Source organism: Hyperolius riggenbachi, chromosome 2 (assembly GCF_040937935.1).
Source record: "Hyperolius riggenbachi isolate aHypRig1 chromosome 2, aHypRig1.pri, whole genome shotgun sequence".
NCBI lineage: Eukaryota > Metazoa > Chordata > Amphibia > Anura > Hyperoliidae > Hyperolius > Hyperolius riggenbachi.
In genome coordinates, this window is record NC_090647.1 from 494,768,823 (window position 1) to 494,793,549 (window position 24,727).

Below are 24,727 nucleotides of genomic sequence, written 5' to 3' on the forward strand. Positions count from 1 at the left end.
ACCTGGCCCGGATGGCATGCATCCTTGGGTCCTAAGGGAATTAAGCTCAGGTATAAACCCCTTTATCTTATCTTTTGTGAATCTCAACTGGCAGAGTCCCAGTGGATTGGCGTAAAGCCCACGTTTTCCCATTATTTAAGAAGGGCAAAAAAATCAGATCCAGGAAGTTATAGACCTGTAAGCTTAACATCAGTTGTATGCAAACTATTTTAGGGGTTACTAAGAGATACTATACATGACTTCATAGTAGAAAATAATCTTATTTCTCAGCATCAACATGGGTTTACTAAAGACAGGTCCTGTTTGACTAACATGCTCAGCTTTTATGAGGTAGTGAACGCTAAGGTGGATATTGGGAATGCTGTAGATGTGATATACTTGGACTTTGCAAAGGCCTTCGACACTGTTCCCCACAAAAGTCTGGTGCAAAAGTTGAGGATGCAAGGACTGGGAAAGAGTCTGTGTGCATGGATAAGGAACTGGCTAATGGACAGAAAACAAAGTTGTGGTAAATGGATCATATTAAAAATGGGTGACTGTTAGTCAGTGGGGTCCCACAGGGGTGTGTACTGGGTCCAGTGCTCTTTAATTTATTTATTAATGACCTAGTAGATGCAGTAGTGAGCAATGTTGCCATTTTTGCAGATGATACAAAATTGTGCAGAATCATCAACTCTCAGGACAATAGGGGCATATTGCAACAGGATCTGGATAGGATGGCTATATGGGCACATAAATGGCAGATGAAATTCAATGCTGAAATGTAAAGTCATGCATTTTGGTCGTACCAATGGTCTAGCACCATACAAAATGAATGGGATACAGTTGGGGACATCAAACCTGGAGAAGGACTTAGGAGTACTCATCGACAACAAGTTAAATAATCGTACTCAATGCCAAGCCGCTGCAGCTAAAGCTAACAAAATTTTGGGATGCATTAAAAGGGAAATAGAAACTTGAGATGCTAGCATAATATTGCCCCTGTTTAACTCTCTAGTAAGGCCACATCTGGAACATGGAATTCAGTTCTGGGCACCATATTTCAGGAAAGATATTGCAGTTTTAGAGCAGGTGCAGAGACGAGCAACAAAATTGATACGTGGGATGGAAGGTCTCACTTACCAAGAAAGGTTAGATAAACTGGGTTTATTTAGTCTACAGAAGACACGCCTTAGAGGGGATCTAATTAACATGTATAAATACATCAGAGGGCAATATAAAAGCTTGGCAGATGAGCTTTTTGTCCCTTATGCCTTCTCAAAGGACTAGAGGACATGATCTGCGCATGGAAGGAAAAAGTTTTAGCCATTTATTTAGCAAAGGGTTCTCTACAGTAAGTAGGTAATGCCCAATAACGTTGATCCAGGGATTTTATCTGATTGCCATCTGGAGTCGGGAAGGATTTTTTTCCCTTTTGGGGCTAATTGGACCATGCCTTGTGGGGGTTTCTCGCCTTCCTCTGGATCAACAGGGATATGTGAGGGAGCAGGCTGGTGTTGTACTTTGTTCTCTGGTTGAACTCGATGGACGCATGTCTTTTTTCAACCCAAATAACTATGTAACAGTTAGGCTACCATATTAATTTCAATTTAAACAAATGCCTGCAGTCCTGCTGCTGTTTCTGGCATCAGTAGTGGCTGAATCACACACCGAAACAAGCATGCAGCTAATCCAGTCAGAGAACATGATCTGCATGCTTGTTCGGGGTTTGTGGCTAAATGTATTACAGGAAAAGGATCAGCAAAACATCCTGGTAATCTGCATGGTTTAAAAGGAAATAATATAGCAGCTTCCATATTCCTCTCACTTCAGAAGTCCTTAAAGGCCCCTTCAACCATTCTCATGCACACAACCATCTCCACCTGACACAGATCATCGTTAAAATGTATTACTTAATTGTTTCTGCTGAGGCATTTTCTTGAATGCCTTAACTGAATAGTTTATGTATATTCTTGCCATTGCTCTCTTTATTGCTTCAAGGTTTGTTAAAGTAACTTTAAATTAAAAGAAATAAAGGTCTGCATTTAACCCCTCAATAAGAATGTTGCTATAGTGTAGCTACTCACCTCATTAATATGTTTGTATGTTTTGATCAAGTCAACCGACAGTTTCCTTAAAGGTGCTGTCGTTGGATCACGAAAGGTTTGGGGCATCCGTCGCTGCAAGAAGATAAGAAAGATTAATTGCAATTTTTCTAACAAAATAATGACTCTTACTACAAGAACAGTTGCCATATACTGTATTTATGAGAACTGCCACTTAACACGTTTTTTTGTAAAACAGGCACAGCTGAGGCCTCAATTTTAAAAGTAAATATGTCAGCTTCCAGACTGTGGCGGCAAATTAGAGTCCAGCTGCATGTGAACTTCCTGGTCCTCAAATAGAACTTCTGCGATTGCAGCCATGACTCTCACCTGTCCGCACAAGCCTCTGTATTGGATGGTTTATAACTACAGGCATAACCGGATACACTGGAGCTCAACCAGATCAACTCTACTGGTGAAGTTTATGCAGGCAGCATAGCTTTAGCCATTCTCCTCCAGCTCCTGCCATGTGTGGTTCCTGTATTTGAATATTGGATGAGTGGTCATACCTGGCTTCATATTGTCCAGATGTTTTTTTAAGAACAAGTGTTAACTATACAGATTTATCTTTACATGTGGAGGCCTGATGAAGGGTCTATCCCGAAACAAGTCGACGTTGTCGCCTCAATATTTACATTTGCACTAATCTTGATGTTAATCACTGCTGTATGTTTGCCATTCTTTCCTATGGAAAATGTTCCTTGAAGGATACTTTTTATGAATATTTTTGCACAAGTGTTGTCTTCAATAAAGATTTATTGTATTTATATATATATATTTTTCAAGTTTCTTTAATGTTCTTGATATACATATCCTTGTATTGGAATAAAGGCAGCATAGCTTTAGTCAGGCAGGGTTGTTCATTGGCTGGCTTACATTTAGATTGGCACTAGGAGGCAGGGATTTGGGACATAGTCTTGCCCACCTCACTATATCGCACTATAAGGGAAAGCTCTGGGCAAGTGGGGAGTATGGGAACAGTGACTTCAGTTATAGTTCAGCAAAAGGAAGTCCTAATGCAGCAGCACTGAATAGCCCCTTCCCCACTTCTGCACTGCGAGCCAGCGCAAGTGGCTGTCAATGCACAGCACTGTGCTGCTGCACGATTCTAATCAATATGGCTACGATCCCATTCATTACAATAAATGGAATCACACTTTGTGCAAAAAATGCATGCAACCGTGTGTTGCAATTCATGGTGAATCAAAACGCTTGGATGGAATTATCGACCGTGCAGTCTATGGACTTCTGGGAGCACACATGCAAAAACGTCTCACCCTGCTGCTGCAAAAGTCCCAGTGGCATTAATGACTATTACCCCGACAGGCCGCCATGGACAGCTGGGGAAAGCTGTAATTCAGCTGCCAGCTACTGTTGACGCTGAATTACACTGGTTCAGTCTTTGACGGTGCCCAAATTACTGTCTGAGCACGGCTATAGCCGCAATTCACACTACAGCCTATGGAGGCGCATAGTGTACCCAAATTTCCCTGCACCATTTTAGTCTTTTTTGCTTCCGGATCGCATACAGTGTGCATTGCTGAAAGCCTGATCAGCAAAGCACAAATGTAGAGGGGGCCGCCTAGTTCCTTAAAAACTTCACAGGCTGCCATCTAGCTTACACTTCACTTTACACTTTAACCACTTAAGCCCACAGGGTTGTTTATTTTTTGCATCTGAGCAACTTTCATCTCCCATTAATTTGCAAATAACTTTATCACTGCTCATCACAATGAATTGATCTAGATCTTGTTTTTTCCGCCTATTTGGACGAACATATTCGTCCAGATAGGCTTAAGTGGTTAAAGAGACACTGAAGCGGAAAAAAAAAAATTTATGATAGGATTTGTATGTGTAGTACAGCTAAGAAATAAAACAGCAGCAGAGACATGAGTCTAATATGGTGCCCAGTACAGGAAGAGTTAAGAAACTCCAGTTATCTATTAAAAAAAAAAAGAGCCATTGACCTCCACGACTTTCAAAGTCGCAGAGAGCTCTGTCTTCTGAAGCTTGTTATCTCAACTGTCTGACACTATCTTCTTTTTCTCTGCATAGAAGGGTTCAAAAGTTCAGTAGCCTGCTTAAAATGCTGATATATAAAAACAGCTATATAACTGAAAATAAAAATATGAGAATATTTTCTTTGCTACTGATGTTCTAGTAATTATCCGTACTACACAACCAATTCATTATATCGTCTTTTTTTTTTGCGCTTCACTGTCTCTTTAAGACACAGCTGACTGTGCTTCCTTGAGTTCTCAGTGTTAGTAGACCCACCTGGTTAGGCAACGGTTGCTGAATCTGGTCATTGTAAGATAAGGCAGATACTTGTTGGTCATTTAGGTTCTGCTGACGCCGGTCACTGTACTGCTGATGAGAGTGCGGCATTTGTCCAGCCATCTGCAGACCGGCAGAATGGAATGAAAATGAGGGTGCAAGCCGGACAGATGACGGTTTGCATGCTGAAGTCTCTCCTCCTGAAAAGGGAAAAAAGAGATGGTTAACTATGGGTGGATAATAAGCATAAACAATTGTTACACTTTTCACAAAGCTGACAGAAAACTGTCAAACCAAAACTATTTCATCCAAGTGAAACTTCCAAAATTATTTTTTTCATATACAGTACATTTTTACAGGGCTGTGGAGTCAGTACAAAAATCTTCCAACTCCTCAGGTTCTGAAACCACGACTCCGACTCCAACTTCGGGTAGCCAAAATTGTTCAGACTCAGACTCCTCGACTCCTTAGTCTAATACTTAACGGCTGTGGCTTTTGTACAAAAATCTTGCGACTCCGACTCCCGACTCCTCAGTTTCTGTAACCACGACTCCAACTCCGACTCCGGGTGCCCAAAATTGCCCCGACTTAGACTCCAACTCCGACTCCACAGCCCTGCATTTTTAATACATACAGTTTTATAACGGTCATCAGATTAACTGTGCATACTTTTGCAAATCACCTTCTGGTACAGATCTTAAAAATACAATTTTACAGCTTAGTAATCAGAGTGCTCAATTTATGTAAAATAAGCCTTTTCCTTAACCACTTGAGGACCTAGCCTTTACCCCCCCCCCCCCCCCCTAAAGGACCAGCGCTGCTTTTTCAGATCTGTGCTGGGTGGGCTCTACAGCCCCCAGCACAGATCTAATGACAGGCAGAGCAACCAGATCGCCCCCTTTTTTCCCCACTAGGGGGATGATGTGCTGGGGGGGGGTCTGATCGCTCCTGCATGCTGTGAGTGGCGGGGGGGGGGGGGGGACTCAAAGCCCCCTCCACCGCACGATTCCCCCTCTCCCTCTCCTCCCTCCCTTCTCCGAGAGTTTGGAGGCTGCACAGGAACGGATCTGTCCTGTGCAGCCTCTAACAGGCTCCCCGCTGATCTACTACAATGCTGCTACTGTAGCAGTGTTGTAAAAATGTAAGCGGATTATTTCCGCTTGTGTTTACATTTAGCCTGCGAGCCGCGGTCGGCGGCCCGCAGGCTAATCACGGAGCCCCCCGCCATGAAATGACAGGAAACAGCCGCTCGCGCGAGCGGCTGTTTCCTGATTAATTAGCCTGCAGTCGGCGACGCAGAACTGCGTTGCTGGTCCTGCAGCTGCCACTTTGCCGGCGCGCGGTATGAGTGCGCGGTCGGCAAGTGGTTAAAGAGAATCTGTACTCTAAAATTCTTACAATAAAAAGCATACCATTCTACTCTAATATAATAAAAAGTGGCTATTGCGCTCTTCACTAACCAATTATGTCTCAACAATTTTAACTTGTTTCAGCAAAATGGATCCCTATACCATGGGGGGGGGAGGGGGGGGAGCTGGGGGGAGTACAAACAGGATCACGCTATGTTATTATTGTTTCCCTGTCTCTGAGTGACATATAGGAGGAGTGGATATCGAAGCAGAGGAGCATTACGTCATATCATCACAAAAACTTTGCTGCTGATCTGTCAATAAATCAGCCATTTCTGTTGGTAAGAGTGTTCTGGCAATTTATGTGTGTGGAGGAAGCTAAGCAGGTTTTTGGAGTCAAGTGGACTTTGTGAACTATTATCACTGTGGAAATTGCAGGGAATGCAAAGTTTGGCAACATTTGATCTCTGATACCGGCTGATGTTTGGATAGGTGCTGGACAATTTAAGGGGTGTTATTAACACTGCTGAATTTCATGTTGAGCGCTGTGCCTCTGTACATTGTGTAGGTTGTGTAATACCATTCTATTCATTATGTTCTCCTGGGCCCCTCTGTACTGTTTCTGCCACTTCCTGCTGCAATCCTGGCTTGTAATTGCCAGTTTTAGGCAGTGTTTACAAACCAAACACATGGTTGCTAACAGCATGTGATAGGCTGAGTGTAGCTCAGTGTGTGAGTCATACAGAGCTTGGAGGGGGCATGGAGAGGGTGTGTATAGCTTATATCCTATCACAAGCAGAGCTGCACATTCCAGCCTGAGTGCCTGAGCCCAACAAAGCCGACAGAGGAAAGAAGATTAGATTACATAACAGAGATAACACAGCCACTGTGCAACTAGGAAAGACTGCAGTAAGCCAGAACACATTAGAACAGGTATAGGAACTTCTAGGATAGAAGAAATCAGGCTTAAAATTGTTACAGGACGGGATTAAAGAGTGCATTTATACTTACCTGGGGCTTCCTCCAGCCCTATGAGGTGTGTGGGCTCCCTCGCCATCCTCTCCATTCACATGATATCTCCTCAGTAATCTGACCAGTCACAGCCATTTGTGCACTTCTGCGCATCCCGTGCATGGGAGCATTCTGCACCTGGCAGTAATATTGCATGTCCCGGAGAGCTCCCGGCTGCGGTAGCGTGACGGGGAATGTGGGCGCACAGCCAAGTCATGCATGGCCAAGATTACCGGGGGACACAACATGTCATATGAACGAAGTGGCTGGAGAGGACGGCGAGGGAGCCAATACCCCTAATGGGGCTTGAGAAAGCCCCAGGCAAGTATAAATACACCCTTTAATCACATCTCAGGTTTCCTTTAAATAAAATAAAAACAACCTGTCTCAATTTTAAATGGCATGGTTGCTGCTGCTTGGATGGCATCATCCCTCTGTTTAGACCGCAGGGTGGTGGGTGCAGTCTCGATCTCTGAGAAGATTGCAGCCTATAGTATGGAGTTGGTGGTAAAGGAAGTGGCTAGAGCAGCGGTGCCTACACTTTTTCATCTTGTGAGATACTTTTAAAGATCAGCAAGTCAAAGTGATCTACTTATGTACAATTTTAGGAGCACACATGTATATACACAATGGAAAATGTAGTGTGGTCAGGATCTACCATGAAGTCTTTTGGCATCTACCGGTAGATCACGATCTACTCAAAGGGTACTCCTGGGCTAGAGTAACCATACGATATACTTTAAAAGTGATTTATTTCATTTCAGCCAAAGAAACTGGAACTGGTCTGCAACAATGTCTACAAAAGGACAAGAAGAAGAATTCTGCCTGGAGTGGACAGCCCAACTAAACTCACATATAAAAAACAAAACAAACAACATAAAATGCTAGTGCCAACTCTCTCAATGCTGGGGATAGTCAATGAGATACAAATTCAGGGTATGCAAAGTAAGCTACATACACATGCTATACTAAACTTGGCCAAGGAACCTGACTGGGGCCATCTCAGCCAACAATAGGAGTTTACAGGTATTCTCGGAGGTGCCGTATGTACCTTTAAACGTCTGCAACCCCTCCTTACAGAAATAACTACATCATATGTGCCACTGTCACCCCTCCCACAAGATTTGTTCCTAGGCTGTAGCCATGGGAAGTGTGTCGTACACTGAAGGCACCCAAAGGACTGAGCTAGATCTTGATGGGCGACAATTATCTAGTGGTTATATGTAGCTTAACTCCAGACAAATAATGCAAGTAACACTGTCAAACATTGCCAATAAGGTTCTAATGTATCCTGGTCACAGCACTTTCAAGGGAGATAACATAGGCGGGAGATACATAGGCAGCTTCAAGTTAGACACCGTCAAGTGTTCTGGATCACGGCTTTCCAACCCTTGCTCAGTACCACCAACAGTGCATGTTTAGTGGAAGTCCACAAAGGAAATAGAATCAGCTCTGCTGAGACACTAATTAACCCACCTGTGAATGTTTGTGGTTTCCTGCAAACCATGCACTGTTTGACAGGTATGTGTTTTGGACAGAGGCTGCCATTTATCCACACAATGCAGACATCCACTCAGGAATGGCACTGGACCCCGCACCAGATTCCAGAGCAGCAGAGCTAATCCATACAATACGGATTTGATACGGCTCCAGCTGGGTCCACTGCAGTGCCATCTGAGCCTGATAGTTCATTCGTCTTAGCTTAGATATCATCTAGACCAGAGAGAACACTGAACTGAACAAATATTATAGCTCTGGCAGCCTGTTTACTAACTAAATCTTTACAGAACAACTGCAAATTGTCAGAAAGAACAAACAATAGTGAAAGCAAAAAAAAAAAAAAAAAAGTACTACTTTCATACTTCCAATGCCATTTAGGAAAGTATGCATCTTCCAAAACAACTCATCATACCCAGAACAGTCTCTTCCCATTGTCAGGCACCAGTGGGGAGCAACTGCAATCAAAGAGCAGTGCTGACTAGTCTACGTTTTTACATACACAGACCTCTGTCTATTCATCTATCTAGTACTGCATCTTGACATCATTGTATTTTTACATTTTACAGTGTGAGCTGTGTGCAACTGTGTATTATCAGAATTGTCCTGGTTTGTTTTTGTTCTTTTAGTGTTCAAAGCCAAGGAAGATATTGGCACTAAAAATAAAATAACCACCATTTCCATTTGTAATCCTGATGTGGATGCAGTTTACTAAACAAGCTCTAGATGGGGCTGTAAGACAACTGAACATTTTCTCATGGACCAGTGTTCTGACTCGCACACACAAGAAAGCATTTCTCACTCAATACAAAGGAAGATATGCTACAGTGTTATATTGGTCCTGCAATTTATGTCATGGATATATGAAGGCACACATTTTTCTTCCATGCAAGCACTATTGCTTAGGTATAGTACTTTTACGAAATATGGTGGGGCGGGGCATCGTACTCAACACACCTGTCAAATCAAGAATTGGACACAACTGGTCAATCCTAGAAATCAGATCGATAAATGAAAAAACATAATGGTCATGCATAATATGTTGCATGTCAGAGGCTTGACCTGCTGATCAGGGTGTGTGAAAATAAAGGCCCATCAGGTTATCCTGGTCAGACTATGGGCTGGTGCACACCGAGCGGCTTTTTGGGCGTTTTCAGATCCGCTTGCGGCTGCGGATCTGCTTGGTCAATGTATCTCAATGGGGTGGTGCACACCAGAGCGGGAGGCATTTTGCAGAAACGAAAAATGCCTGGGTGAGGCATTTTTTGGATTGTGGATGCGTTTCTGCCTCAATGTTAAGTATAGGAAAAACGCAAACCGCTCTGAAAAACGGCACTTCAGAGCGGTTTGCCAGGCGTTTTTTGTTACAGTAGCTGTTCAGTAACAGCTTTACTGTAACAATACAGGAAATCTACTACACCAAAACCGCTAGACAAAACCGCAAAACGCTAGCTGAAACTCTACAGAAAAAGAAGAAAAAGCGTTTCAAAATCTGCTAGCATTTTGCGGATCTACTAGCGGGTTTTGGTGTGCACCAGCCCTAAGAGTACTATGGGTGGGGGTGTAACTGGGCTTGTAAGCCACAGAGTCCAGCCATACATCAGGATTTAGCAGTATTGTTATTGGTACTATCTCATAAGGTGCGAGGTAGCACAATGTGGAGGCCTGCTACCCATTATATTACAGAATCACTTTCATAGATTGTATTGCATGTATAAAAACAAATTCCCAAATATGCAGATACACAATAAAGTTCACAACAGCAAATGTTGAATTGCAATGAGTTTATTAAATGTCACAGAATCACACGCTACTCTAGACAACAAAAACTTAAAAAACAAAAAAACAAAACAAAAAACTTAACGTTACCTTGAATGCTAAGCTGGACTAAGTGCTGCATGATCTCAATTATACTAAAACAGTCAAACATTCTTTGGGGATGCCACTAATAATACAGCTGTCCATACTCTGCAGTGACATAGCTCAAAAGTGCATCAAACTGCAAAGTGCATTGTATAGCTCTGTAAAATGATTCGCTATAGGTGCTATAGAACAGTGGTTCTGCGTCTATGTCTTTCAAGGCAATGAAGGAAATTATTTGCATATCCTACACAAGGAAGTGAAACAAAAAAAAAAACTCTCTTCCACAGGGTTAAATACAAGTCATGGACTGCCATGGTAACATTTGGTTGTCATCTCCTCCCTTCCTCCATATGTAAAAAATTCAGCACTACATTCACGATTTAAGTGTATGCAGGCAAAAAAACAAACAAATAAAATGCCTAGTATGCATAGAGACAAAGATGTATTTCTGCAAGCCACAGAAGTAGAGCCTGCTGGGAACCTATGCTATACAGTGAGCCTTTTAAACATACCGTCAAGGCTCTTTGAGGGTCTTTTCCCACTGCACAGCTGAATCGCAAAATCGCTAGTGATTTTTAAATCGCTAGGTTTGCTACTTTATCATAGAAATCATGAGAAGTATTTTCCACTATAGAGATTCAATTTGTAAATCGCAAATCGCAATCGCTTTCTGGAGCGATTTTAAAAGGGATAATGCAATGCAAATGAAAAAAATCGCAATTGCATAACAAAATGAATGAAAAATCACAATCGTTGGCGTTTGTGATTGCGAGTGGAAAAGGGCCCTTACACATTTCGATGCAGTTTTGCAATGCAATTTTGTCACTATTTTTTACTGGAAGACACAATCAAAATACAGAAAAAATGCAGAATGCATGACTTTTGTGATCAAGCGAAATCCCATTGCAATCAAACTGTAGCAACATTGCATGCAGTGTAAAAGTGCCCTTAGAAATGCCAATACACCTTCTGCAGGACCATGTGACCAGTGATGTAACTTCCTTCAAGGTATCTCTACATTTATTATACAATTAGAGTGGTCAGAAAAAACAATGAGATAGAACACATCTTCCCTGCAGGCTCTGCCTCCAACACAGTTACACTGCCTGGATACAACTGACTGGCTGTCAGAGGAGGTAGGCTGGGGACAAACTGCTCCCATTGCAGCCTCCCACATTTCCATTCTATTGGAGAGCTGTGTTGGGTTCCTGGACGTATTTTTTCATAGCAGCAGTCCCTCCACCTCCACCACAGACAGCTGCTATGTCATGACAGAAACACTATTCACAAACACGACTCGGATTTCCAACAGCATGCTTCTGAAGTGGCTATAACAAAAGCAAAGCCTGTACTTTCCAGATCTTGGTTGTCACGGAAATAAGGAATTGGGGATAACATTTGTAGTAGGGACAACCATTTCAGTAAAATCAGTTAAAGGTGCGACTTCCCCTTTTTAAGGTGAAATCTACAGTACTTTTCCTTCTTGTTAAGGTACCTGGAGATAGGGCAGTAAAACCTAACAGAGGCTCTAAAACACACAAGAACGAATATTAGAAAACAGTTTTGTCTGGACCAAAAAACCCTTTGCAATCACCACCTTACATTAAAGCGGACCTGAACTCAGAACTTCCTATCTGCTCTAAAAGATACGCAACAGCATAATAAACCACAAAGAAAAACATCTCTGTTACAGCCGATACAAATCCTGCATTGAATCTGCAGCGTTTCTATTTCCTGCTTTCATGAAAGCAGACATATTAAAATCCTGTGCTTTCAAATTAGTTTAACTTGTGATTAGACACGAGGAGGAATTAGATAGGCTAAACTCTCTAAATACATACAGAGTGCATTTTTCTGTTTTCCTTCTGCCCTGTGCAAGAGTTCAGGTCCCCTTTAAGTTCCCATTGACACGTGCATAGTACAAATAGCCCTTAATGGCATATTAATATTTCTACAATGATCCCCTTGGCTTTTAAACAGCAAAAGGTTTACTTCACTGTTTCATGCATGGATTTATCATTCTGCTGAAACCGAACAGTAAAGCTGCATCTCCTTTGATGTAGTAGTACCCGTATGCTGCAAACAACTACCCCCGGGGTACACGAGCCACCGGGTAAGACGGAAATACATATGTGCAGTTTTCCTCAGCAGCATTTGAGGACCCTAAACCGCAAATGGTTTCATAACCACAGCTTATTGTTATATGTGAAACGTCTAGTCCTATACAATAACACTGCACATCTACGACACAGAGAATTTCCTCTGCAAAGATGGACTGTAAGGATGCATTTACCACGTATCGCTGGAAGGCTAATCACTGTAATGCTGACTTCCACCACTTGCCACAGCCTACACTGAGCCTCGCTTAACAACATACAATATGCATAATGTGTTGTCACCCACTGCAGCCAATCAGGGCGCCCACTGCCTGTTACAGGCTAGAAAATGAAAGCAAGCCTCTGATTGGTTGCTATGGGATACAGGATATTTGTGCACATAGCAACATGCTTTCTATTAGGCAAGGTCCTTGGCAAACAATGTAATCATTCAGGGTTTCTCAGAGCACAGCGCAGGCAGCCCCTGTCGCTATCAGTATATATGCTGCGTCTATCCGCAGCCCCTGCTGTGAGCCTGTCCACATTGCACGCAGTACTGCTGGTGTCACAGAGCACCATTCCAGCAGAAATACAGCTCCTCGGAGCTAGTCATACACTCAGATAAATCTGTGCTAGCCCGCTTTATATGCGCGGGCTGGGAATAATGCACAAGGAAGCGGGAGGCAGGCGCAAGCCCCTCTCTGCTGACCACTGACCTGGAAGAAAGCAAATTATGTCAGGGCTGAGAAGTGTATCTAGGAGTTCTCAACACTGCAGCAAACATAGGGCAGATTTTAAACCGCTTGATAGCAGGAGAGTTAACCCTTTGCTGACAGCAGCTTCAGTTGGGGGGTAGGTAAACAAATCTAGAGCAAGCTGAGAACAGCAGCCTACAGCAACCAATCGGGGTTCAGCTGCTGGATAAAACAAGCGTTGTGATTGGTTTCTCAAGAAAACTGTCATTTTCTTTGCACCTGTCCTGATAAACAGTAGTACAGTGATCATAGTCAAGCTAATTTGTTTCTAAAATTGCCATAGACAAGTCAGTGCAGCACAAGTACAAAGCGATGAAACCAATCCCAATTTTCTCCCTGATCTACTGTATAACACAATCCTAATGCATTTTCCTTTTCCTGGGATACAAGCACGTTCTGGCTGTGTATTGTTTACACACTTGTCCACGGCACCCTATACACAGTACATTAGCTCTAATCTCTGTACTGCCAAACATTCCAAGGTGTTTCCCCGCAAAGCTCCTCTGCCATGCAATTCAGTGTACAACCTGTACTCTCATACCTGTGATCTAGAATTGAGGCTGATCAGTGCTCACTGCATATCACTTCCTGTTCCCATCTTTGACCAGGAAGTAGAAAAAGCATGTAGGTTTTTCAACTGACATATGCAAATCGCACTTCCTAGGAACCATGGCAATCGCAACCCATCTGCAGCACAGACTGCCCCAAACTTTCACACAATGTAAAACACAAATGGCACCTGTTTCGTTAACTTGTCATGCTGGTTTTTTTTTTAAGGGAACCAGAGAGGAATACAGAGGCTTCCATCTTCATGCTCTAATAAACACAGCCAGTTGCTTGACTTCTGTGCTGCTGCTGCTGCCTCCAATGCTCTCAATGGCCCAGAATGAGCATGCAGATCAGATGTAGCCACTGGCTGCATGCTTGTTGCAGGTGTGTGACTTGCAGCAGCTAAAGTCAAAATACTCAACACGACAACCTGGCAACTGGTATTGTTAATAAGGGAATGAAGATGGCAGCCTCCGTACTCACTCACTTCAGGTACCCCATCTAAAAGCCATAAGACACATACTGATAGATAACGGTCACCAGGGTCATAACTAGACTTAATAGGGCTCCCCTGCAAAAATGATAGCATGAGGTCCCCTTGGTTCCCAAACCCCATGAGGGTACGTGATTGGGAGTCGGAGAATGGCAGCAGAGTGTTTTCTGCTGTCAAACAGCATCTGGAAGCAGTAAAAAAAATTACACATGCTCCCGCTACTTGCTACTCTGCTTGGCCGGAGGAGGTGGCAGGGATGGTTTTTGTGAGCAAACGGGGAGGGTTTTTTGCTAATTGGCTGCACTTGCGGTTAGAGGGAGGAGGGCCCCCCAAATCCTCTGGGCCCCCCCTGAGATGGCAGGGGTGATTGCTATGCTAAGTGCTAAGGTCACTTATCTAGTAGTGCACAAAATGTGTCCACAATGAACCCTCTCCAGCTGTCTCAACACCTTGTCTTACAACTCGACACAGAAAGTGTGTAAGTGTTCAGGGTGGCTGCTGCACAAACTGTGGGCCATGATTGTGCTTTTACCAAATTTAAACAACAAGTTGCCATAGTTTACAGAGGAAATCACTACACACCTCTTAGAAGCAAATGATGGAAGCACAACGGAGTTAGTACCAACATTTGCCAACAGAGGGCAAACCACTTATCAGATTGTCATATGATGCCATGGGAATTATAAGCAGCAGGTCAAACCTCACTGAATATCTCAAGAGGGCAAAATCTCCATGCATCTTACACACTATATACTGTATATGTTTATCGGAGAAATCTTTACACATTGTGGATTCGTGTGTCTCCCCACACGCCACACCTGCATCTCCCCACACGCCGCCACACCTGCGTCTCCCCACACGCCGGCACACCTGCGCCTCCCCACACTCCACAGACGGCACACCTGCGCCTCCCCACACTCCACAGACGGCACACCTGCGCCTCCCCACACTCCACAGACGGCACACCTGCGCCTCCCCACACTCCACAGACGGCACACCTGCGCCTCCCCACACTCCACAGACGGCACACCTGCGCCTCCCCACACTCCACAGACGGCACACCTGCGCCTCCCCACACTCCACAGACGGCACACCTGCGCCTCCCCACACTCCACAGACGGCACACCTGCGCCTCCCCACACTCCACAGACGGCACACCTGCGCCTCCCCACACTCCACAGACGGCACACCTGCGCCTCCCCACACTCCACAGACGGCACACCTGCGCCTCCCCACACTCCACAGACGGCACACCTGCGCCTCCCCACACTCCACAGACGGCACACCTGCGCCTCCCCACACTCCACAGACGGCACACCTGCGTCTCCCCACACTCCACAGACGGCACACCTGCGTCTCCCCACACTCCACAGACGGCACACCTGCGTCTCCCCACACTCCACAGACGGCACACCTGCGTCTCCCCACACTCCACAGACGGCACACCTGCGTCTCCCCACACTCCACAGACGGCACACCTGCGTCTCCCCACACTCCACAGACGGCACACCTGCGTCTCCCCACACTCCACAGACGGCACACCTGCGTCTCCCCACACTCCACAGACGGCACACCTGCGTCTCCCCACACTCCACAGACGGCACACCTGCGTCTCCCCACACTCCACAGACGGCACACCTGCGTCTCCCCACACTCCACAGACGGCACACCTGCGTCTCCCCACACTCCACAGACGGCACACCTGCGTCTCCCCACACTCCACAGACGGCACACCTGCGTCTCCCCACACTCCACAGACGGCACACCTGCGTCTCCCCACACTCCACAGACGGCACACCTGCGTCTCCCCACACTCCACAGACGGCACACCTGCGTCTCCCCACACTCCACAGACGGCACACCTGCGTCTCCCCACACTCCACAGACGGCACACCTGCGTCTCCCCACACTCCACAGACGGCACACCTGTGTCTCCCTATTAAGAAGCCAACAAAACAATCATTTGTTGTTGGGTTTTTTTTAATAAATCCAAAGCAGGACAGTTTAATATTATTTCTAAGTTTTTAAAGTTACACACTGCATGATACTGTATGACAAGGCTGATCATTTCAACAACTCCCACTATGTTCCAGTATAACTCAGAATAGGGGTAACAAATCATATTTCTCATTGCAAATCAGAACTACATTTTCCTACACATGATGTAATGTATGCGATGCTCTACACAACTGTAACAATAACAGCTGGGGCGATGCATGAATATAAATAGTGGTAGACAAGGTTACTGTTACAAGAGATATCAAATGTGCTTGGCAGTGCAGTAGAGGTTACTTCCTCTCCTCTCTAGATTTACCTGGTGCGCTGGTAAATCATGTCTGACTTTGGGACACACAAAGAAGGAAAAAAAAACAGATTACATTATTCAGCATCCCTGCAATACAACAAAGCCCATACCCACTCCTAAGTAGGTGTAGCCTGTGTAGTTTACAGGAATTAATGGTGAGAAGGGGTAAAGTCGTCAATCTGCTTTGAGGAAGCTAGCCAGAGGTTTAAAGTCTGCATGGATAGGTGCACAACTGCAGGGAAACAGAGCTGCTGAACATTTCTAGTGGACCTGAACTCTTGCACAAGACAGAAGGGAAACCGAAACATACACCCTGTATGTATTTAGAGAGTTAAGCCTGCCTAAATCACTCTCATCTGTGACTAAGCACAAGTTGCAATTTGATCCCTTGGCTGTGTCAGCGGACTGCCATGAGTTAATTGGTAAACACGGGATGTTAACAATATGTCTGCTTCCGTGAAAGCAGGAATAGACACATTGCAGATTTATATGTAGCAGCTGTAACAAAAATTATTTTCTTTAAGAGTTATAATGCTGTTGCTTATCTTTTAGAGCAGAGGAGAAGTTCTCAGTTCAGGTCCGCTTTAAAAGGCCTGTTTCAAAGGCAATGCTTGCAATGTGCATCACTTAACACTATGGGCCTGATTCACTATTCGGTGCTAACCTAGTTAGAACACCTAAAGGCTTTGGGCGTGCTAACTAGGGTGCTAAGTAGTTAGCATGCACCAAGCCCAATAAGATCGCGTGCAAAACACCTGCGCCTATAAGGTTGCATCGGATGCGCTCTAAACGTCACACCCGTGCAACCTTTAGGGCACATCCAATGTGACCCTATAGGCGCATAGGGTGCACTGTTTTCGTCGCACCCGTGTGTGCGTGTGCATGCAACGAAAATTTGCATGCACACGCATGCGACATTCGCATCCGCATGCGAATTTTGCCGCAGCGATTTCGCAACGCAATAGTGGAAACGAGCCCTAAAATTTCCACAGACTACAAATGAGAGCTGTATTTGCTCATGTAGGTAAACTTAAACTGCACCTGCTAACATACATTGTTCTGGACCCTGCAGCCTACCTTCCATAGTCAGCAGTGATATCATTGATTGTTGTGATAGGCCAATTCCTGCTGACAGACATTAGGATGCACCACCCTGTTCTGTATATAATGGAAATGAGGTGAGTAGCAGCATTTGCCATTAAAGGACACCTGAAGTGAGAGTGATATGGGGCTGCTTTATTTATTTTTAAAGAATACCTGTTACTTGGCAGTCCTGCTGATCTCTTTGGTTGCAGCAGTGTCTGAAACACACACCCAAAACAAGCATGCGGCTAATTTAGTCAGACTTCAGAAACATCTGATCTGCAGGCTCATTCAGGGTCTATGGCTTGAAACATTGGAAGTACAGGATCAGCAGGACAGCCAGGCAATTTGCATTGCTTGAAAGGGAATAAATATGGCAGCCTCCATGTCCCTAAGTGTGCATGAAGTAGAATTCTGGGGACTAGAAGGTTGATTGAACTTGCATTTGTAAGTATCGCTAGCCTTTAACCCATTAGAAGCTTAAAAGGAATTATTTTGTTTGAGTTAAAAGCACTGCTTTTGACTTCAGTCGACAGAACTTGTGCTGTTAATTCTTGGAATGCTTTGATGTCTCTCTGCAAGCAGAGAATAAACAAACAAAAAGCAGAAGTCCTCTATTATTGTCTCACACTGCCCCATAGTGACAATGTAGATAAACACAATACAGTAGTACTAATTAGTGGCAAGGAAATGTAACAAATAAGAAATAAAATGTGCTAACATACATTGGCATGGAGCACTTGCAAGCCTTGAAGTAAATTGGCTGCTGAAGGGTTAAAGTGAACCTGTGTCCAACTGTTCATGAAGTTTGACTCAGGCCTCAACCTTGCGCCCTCACCAAGCTGCTCTCATTGGCCAACTGTTACTAATATGGTCCACAAAATGGGCAATGGTAGCAGCTTAGTGAGAGAGGAAGGTGTTGGCCTGAGTCTCATGCATGGACAGCTGGGAACAGGCAAACGAGAGGGCAGCTAAGAGCGCTCCAACAGCAGTCACTACCTGGAGATGATTTGCCTCAGAAGTGCTGCCACCCCCCCTTGCCTAATGTGTATGGCTGAATGGTCACTGTTATGGGTGTAGAAAGTGCCTATGAAATTAGCTTATTTACATTTACGGAAAAGTGCTGCAATACAGCTATTTGGCATGTTTGACTGTATACACATTCCAGGGCGCAACACAAAGGGGCCTCGGGGTCTTCTACCAGCCAACACACACATATAAAAACTTGCTTCAGCTAAGCATTTACACTCCTATCTGCATCTATACATATGCTAAAGGGTATAAGAGGGCCAGAGTTCTACTTTCCCTACATCAGAGAAGAAGAAAAAAAATCATAAAAAGTTAATTTTTTTTCCCCTGGTTACCGAGCAGCAACAGACACAGAGCTGTGCTGTGGTTTGCTGCATTATTTTTTTCTAGAGCCACTTAGCCCTGTAACAAATACAATAACAGTATGATGCGTGGCTCTCCATGTCAGAGATGCACCATTTGTCCTTGGAATTGGTGTGTACAGTGTAGGCAGGCTGCTTCCGCAACACGTCATTTCAACATTTGACAGACAAAAGATTGCAGATTTTCTCCCTCCGTCCTAGATACAGAGAACTCATTACAGGTTGCCACCTCACCAAATCCTCCTGCCCACTCTGTGGAGAGGAGACAGACGGCCCCCACAAGCATCTATTATCAACATTCCCACAGTACCAAGGCAGGAGAGGGAAGGCCAAGAGGCTGACTTCCAAGCTACTGCATAGGATCGCCTTTATTCTCCAGCGACTGACACACTGACAATCTACAGCTGAATGGCAGAACAGAACAGTCAGTTTCAAAGCAGAATCATTTTGGGATTCCAGAAATTCAGCTGATAGGCCACACACAATAATGAAAGCATATATACGGTACTTTGTGTGTGTGAAAAATGTGCATGTTTGGCACTTTTCATCACCTGCCAACCCTCACTTGTCTGTGAGGAGAACCCCAAATGAGAACAGGGATCACACTCTTCACTTCTAATAAACGTTAACGTCTCTGAACACAACAACTGCGGACCTGTCAGTTACTACAGTGAAGCAGTGAATGCTAGAAGCCTAGTCAGGTGGAAGAAACATGTAGATGGGGCCCATCCCTGGCATATAGAGGGCCATCTAAAGAGGTTAGCTGGCATTTTCTATCAATTTTTCCACACCGTCTGCTGTACACTTTATACAACTGAACGGTGGTGAGCAACAATTTCCACAAACCGGGAACCTGCACGGTGGCTTAAACTGGACAGTATTGTGCTTAAAACTATTGTCCTTGAAGCTGCAATGTAAATCTGTTTTTCTTCAGAAAGAAAAAAATATCTACATATGACTGGATGTTTATTTAGCCTTATCCAATAAAATCAGCAGATTCCTGGACTCGTATTTCCAATATAATTGACACGGTTTTCCCCGATTTCCAAATTTAGAGTTAAAGCACACCTGAAGAGAACAATATGGAGGCGGACATATTCATTTCCTTTTAAACAATACAGATTGCCTGGGTGTCCTGCTGAACATCTGTCTCTAAAGCCCCATCTACACGATACCATTTTTTGTGCAATTCGATTCAGACAGACATGTCCGATCGGGACTCGATTCAATTTGCCATTTGTTTTGAGATGGCAAATCGAATCCCGATCAGACATGTCGGATTGAATCGAATCGATGAATCGGATCGCACAAAAAATTGTATTGTGTAGATGGGGCTTAATAGTCTTAGCCACAGACCCTGAACAAACCTGCAAATCAGGTGTTCCTGACTGAAGTCTGACTGGATTATTTACATGCGTGTTTCAGGTGTGTGATTCATACACTACTGATGTTTAAGAGACCAGAAGGGCTGCCAGGCAACTGGTATTGTTTAAAAGGAAATAAATATGGCAGCTTGCATATACCTCTCAGTTCAGGGGCACTTTAAGGTTAAAACCCCATCTACCTTCCTACTACACATCATCATAAACTTATTAAATAATAACTGGACTTTCTGATAGTCCAGAGCAGCTATGGTGGCAAATTACGCACATTACGAAGATTTTTGGCAGACTATTTTCCGACTCTACCCAATTTTTGTTTTAGAGGTAATGACATAAGCCACTATACTGAATTACTGACAGGAAATTCTAAGTGTGCGTCATGAATCATTAGCCGGAAAACAGAAAAACATTTGCCTATAAACCGTAAATACAAACCTGTTGCTATACACCTAATGGCAGTGCTGAGGGTGGCTGAAATGTTACTTTCCATATTGAGCCAGTGACATGCGTGAGGGGTAAATTCTAAATCCCTGCACACTAGTTTACAGTTGCCTTAGTTACCTAGCCATACATGGGTCAATAGTAGCCCGATCTGAAAAGCAACAGATCAGGGGATTATCAATGGTTAAAAAAACAACTGTAGTGAAAAGAATATGGAGGCTGCCATAATTACGGCATTTCCTCTTAAAGCAGACCTGAACTCAAAACTCCCTCTCTGCTCTAAAATATACACAACACCATAACCTTTAAAGAAAAACATTTCTTTGTTACAGCTATAAATCTGCAGTGTATCTACTTCTTGCTTTCATGGATGCAGACATATTGTTAACATCCTGTGCCTCTATGCCGTGGAGAGATCAAATTACAACTTCTAATTAGTCACAGATATGGGGGGGGGGGGTTACAGGCTAAACTCTCAATACATACAGGTTGCATTTCTCTCTGTTTTCCTTCTGTCCTGTGCAAGAGTTCTGGTCAACTTTAAACAATGCCAGTTGCCTGGCAGCCCTGCTGATCTCTTTGGCTGCAGTAGTGCCTGAATAATACCGGAAACAAGAGTGTAGCTAATCTAGTCAGATCTGATAATAATGTCAGAAACACCTGATCTGCTGCATGCATGTTCAGGGTTTATGGCTAAAACAATTAGCAGCAGAGGATCAGCAGGACAGCCAGGCAAACTAGTATTGCTTAAAAGGAAAAGAATATGGCAGCCTCCATATCCCTCCTGTTACAGTTGTCCTTTAATGGGTTTCCAGCCTTGCCCCACACGATTAGACTTCAGCAGACAGCTCATCGAGAATCAAAGCTGCCTTAGTTATCAGTTTAGTGGTTGATACAGTACAAAGCTATGCAACCATCAATGCCCCATCAGATCCACGATTTGCAGCCACACACTGCCATGTTACCGGTCATTAAATTGTCCAAGACGGAATAGCATCTTATCGTTTAGTAGACCTGCAGGGGTCAATCAATCACTGCCACATTCAAACATAGTGAAAGAGTCTGTCATAAAATCAATTCTGTGCATACTGGTAAGGTTGTTGCCATTGATGTAGGAGTTTAGCCTCTGACCAGGATTCATATCCCTAGCTCAAGCCAGCGCGTAAAACAGTAAGGAGTCTTTAGGCAAGGCGCACCAATGATCTAATTACTCCTGTATCCAGATGGGGTATTTCTGGTAAGTCTGTACTCCACATAGAGCATAAAGATTCCAGGACATCAAAGAACATGCATTTCAGCATCAGAAAGGTTTGGAAAGTCATAGCTGCCTGCAAATTGGACTTTTATTTTCATTACAAAACGCTTTAGAAAAGAACCGATACGTCTTTGCAGCAATAGATAATAGGACAACAGAGGCGCCAACAGGATAAAAAAAACCACTAAAATAACTTAAAAACCCCTCTTGGTAATAGAGGAGGTAGTGGTGGACTTACCTCCTCCAAGCAGAACATACGACTGTGGATTTTCAGTCAAAACAATTTTATTGGATACTCCAAATAAAGTGGAATGCGTTTTGTGGGGTAGGGAAGCGCTCAGTGTTGTTGATGATGCTGTTTACTCCTGTTATTGCCTGATGAAGCGGATCTGTACCCTGCGAAACGCGTTGCACTTTATTTGGAGTATCCAATAAAATAGTTTTGACTGAAAATCCACAGTCGTATGTTCTGCTTGGAGGTGGTGTGTCCACCACTACCTCCTCTATTACCAAGAGGGGTTTTTAAGTTCTTTTAGTGTTTATCCTGTTGGCGCCTCTGTTGTCCTATTATCTACATCAAGTCCACCCTTGGTGGAGGGTTGTACCCTTCCTTCTTCTACTACAGAGAGCGACTTTTTAATCTTGAGTGGGGTCAGGACAATCTCCCCACCTGCTTTGACAGTGGTTGCCTAATTGGTAACCCTGGTTTGTGAGTATTAAATTATTATTACTCTTCCAATTATACATTACCAGTACATACTACACTATATTGGGCTCTTGGTGTTCTCTCTTTTTCTCGGTCTTTGCAGCAATGTCAATAAAAGTGGAGTTTCACTTTAAACGCAATAAGAGTTTCTCAATGTCTTAGCATTATGTCCAGCACTAAATAATTCAGATTTTCAGACTGAATTGAATTTGTATGACTACACAAGCAAGCAAAAGCCAAAGTTTGGTGAAAATCAATTTACAACCCCTTGCTCCAAAGACCAGTTCACAGCACACAGCAGACCGACTCACACAAGAGGGACAGGCCCTGCAGAGGTACCTGGTGCTGATGTGATAAGTAGGATTTTCTCATTCAGCACTTAAATTTCTATCAGATTAGGGCAGAGCTATCCCAAACCACACACTACCATTTTAAAATGTAATGCCATTTACAGAAAATGACTCATACTGGTCAGGCTAAAAGAAAATACCATATGAAATATAGTGGTTTTAATTAGTTCCTGCCAAACTTTGTAAACTGCTGCACAGGTGTTATGCTCTCTGACCCTGAGAGGGATATGCTTATCTGCTTGTGTCTGATTCTGTATAAAAGACACCCCTTGTGAAGAGAGCGGAGCTTGCTTTAAAGTGGACCTGAACTCTTGCACAGGACAGAAGAAAAACAGAGAAATGCACCCTGTATGTATTTAGAGAGTTTAGCCTGCCTAATTCCCCCTCATCTGCGACTAAGGGCTCTTTCACATCAGACAACGCGAACAGGAGCCGTTCTCCTGCACGCGTTGTCTGCCTGCGGCGTGTCGTCGGGTATCTGCGGTGCGACGCAATCAGCGGCGGTAGCTGGTAATTAAACCCGACGGAAAACGCCGGCTCGCGGGTGCGTTGGAGGAAAAACTGCGCCCGGGTGCGTCGGAACCGCAACGCATCGAAACGCAGCGTCGGGTGTGAAAGGTAAAATGAAAGTCTATGGACTTTCATCTTACCTTGGTTAACACAAACGGCTGCCGTTTGCGTTAACGCACAAAGTCTGCCCTTATGTGAAAGAGCCCTAAGCACAAGTTGTAATTTGATCTCTCAGCTGTGTCAGCTTACTGCCTCAGCAGAGCAGCTAAATTGTAAACACATGATGTTAACCCTTTGTCTGCTTCCAGGAAATAAACTGCAGATTTATTGCAGTTCTGTAAGCTGTAACAAAAATGTTTTTCTTTAAATGTTATGCTATTGCTTATCTTTTAGAGCAGAGAGGAAGTTCTGAGTTCAGGTCCGCTTTTTGGCTGCTGAGGGAGGGAATTGTAACACACAATAGCCCTGATTATGTGCGAGGTGCTCGGACAAGACGCGAAAGGTATTTTGTTGGTGGAAATAAAGACAGCAATGACACCTGATAGAAGTTCTATGGCTCAGTTCAGATGGACAATCGGAAAGCAGTGCAGTTACCTCTACTTAACAGTCTCGTTTCAGCCAGTAAAAAACACGTTTGTATAAGCGGTGCACAGGCAGTTTCACAGGCTGTTGTCACAAACAGGTACTAACAAATTGGCTGTAAGCTCTCAATAGCCATTTATTTCTGCACAGGGGATAGACTACTGTAAATTTGGACTGGAGTGTATTCAGTCTTCTATTCTATGAAAATTCTGGGTGCATAATATATTCTAATTAAGACTTGGCTCACTCACACCACACATGTCTACCATATATGGTGTTCTCCACAGGCTCTTTTAGCCGGGAGTGCCACCCGCCTAGTTTTAGTGAGCACCCGTCTCTTATCTGCTCACCTCCTCCTATGCTGCAAGCAGAGTTGCGCACAGAAGCACAGGCCCTGCATTCCCTCATCTAGCCCCCACCCGGCTACTTTTTCTTGCCACCCGGCTGAATAAAAATTCTGGGGAGAACACTGCTTATATATCTCCCTGCAGGGCTGTGGAGTCGGTACAAAAATCTTCCGACTCCAACTCTGAATCCTCAGTTTGTGAAACCACGACTCCAACTCCGGGTGCCCAAAATTGCCCCGACCGACTCCTCGACTCCGACTCCTTAGTCTAATACTTAACAGGGCTGTGGATTTTGTACACAAATCATGCGACTCCGACTCCTCAGTTTCTGAAATCACAACTCCGACTCCAACTCCGAGTGCCCAAAATTGCCCCGACTGACTCCACAGCCCTGTCTCGCT

General features: G+C 44.2%; 1 protein-coding gene across 5 annotated transcripts in view; it reads right to left on the reverse strand.

Annotated features, from left to right (window-relative positions):
• The window catches only part of DYRK1A (dual specificity tyrosine phosphorylation regulated kinase 1A), a 150,825-nt gene that overhangs the window by 20,904 nt on the left and 105,194 nt on the right, over positions 1–24,727 (reverse strand). For 4 of the 5 annotated variants that reach the window (XM_068270417.1, XM_068270420.1, XM_068270418.1 and 1 more), the window contains 2 exons: positions 4,362–4,561; positions 2,067–2,159 (listed from right to left, as the gene is read on the reverse strand). In XM_068270417.1, the coding sequence (XP_068126518.1) occupies positions 2,067–2,159; positions 4,362–4,561 (293 nt within the window). Of the gene's footprint in view, positions 1–2,066; positions 2,160–4,361; positions 4,562–13,473; positions 13,507–24,727 lie in introns of those variants that run through there. The other variant, XM_068270421.1, reaches the window with a different exon arrangement.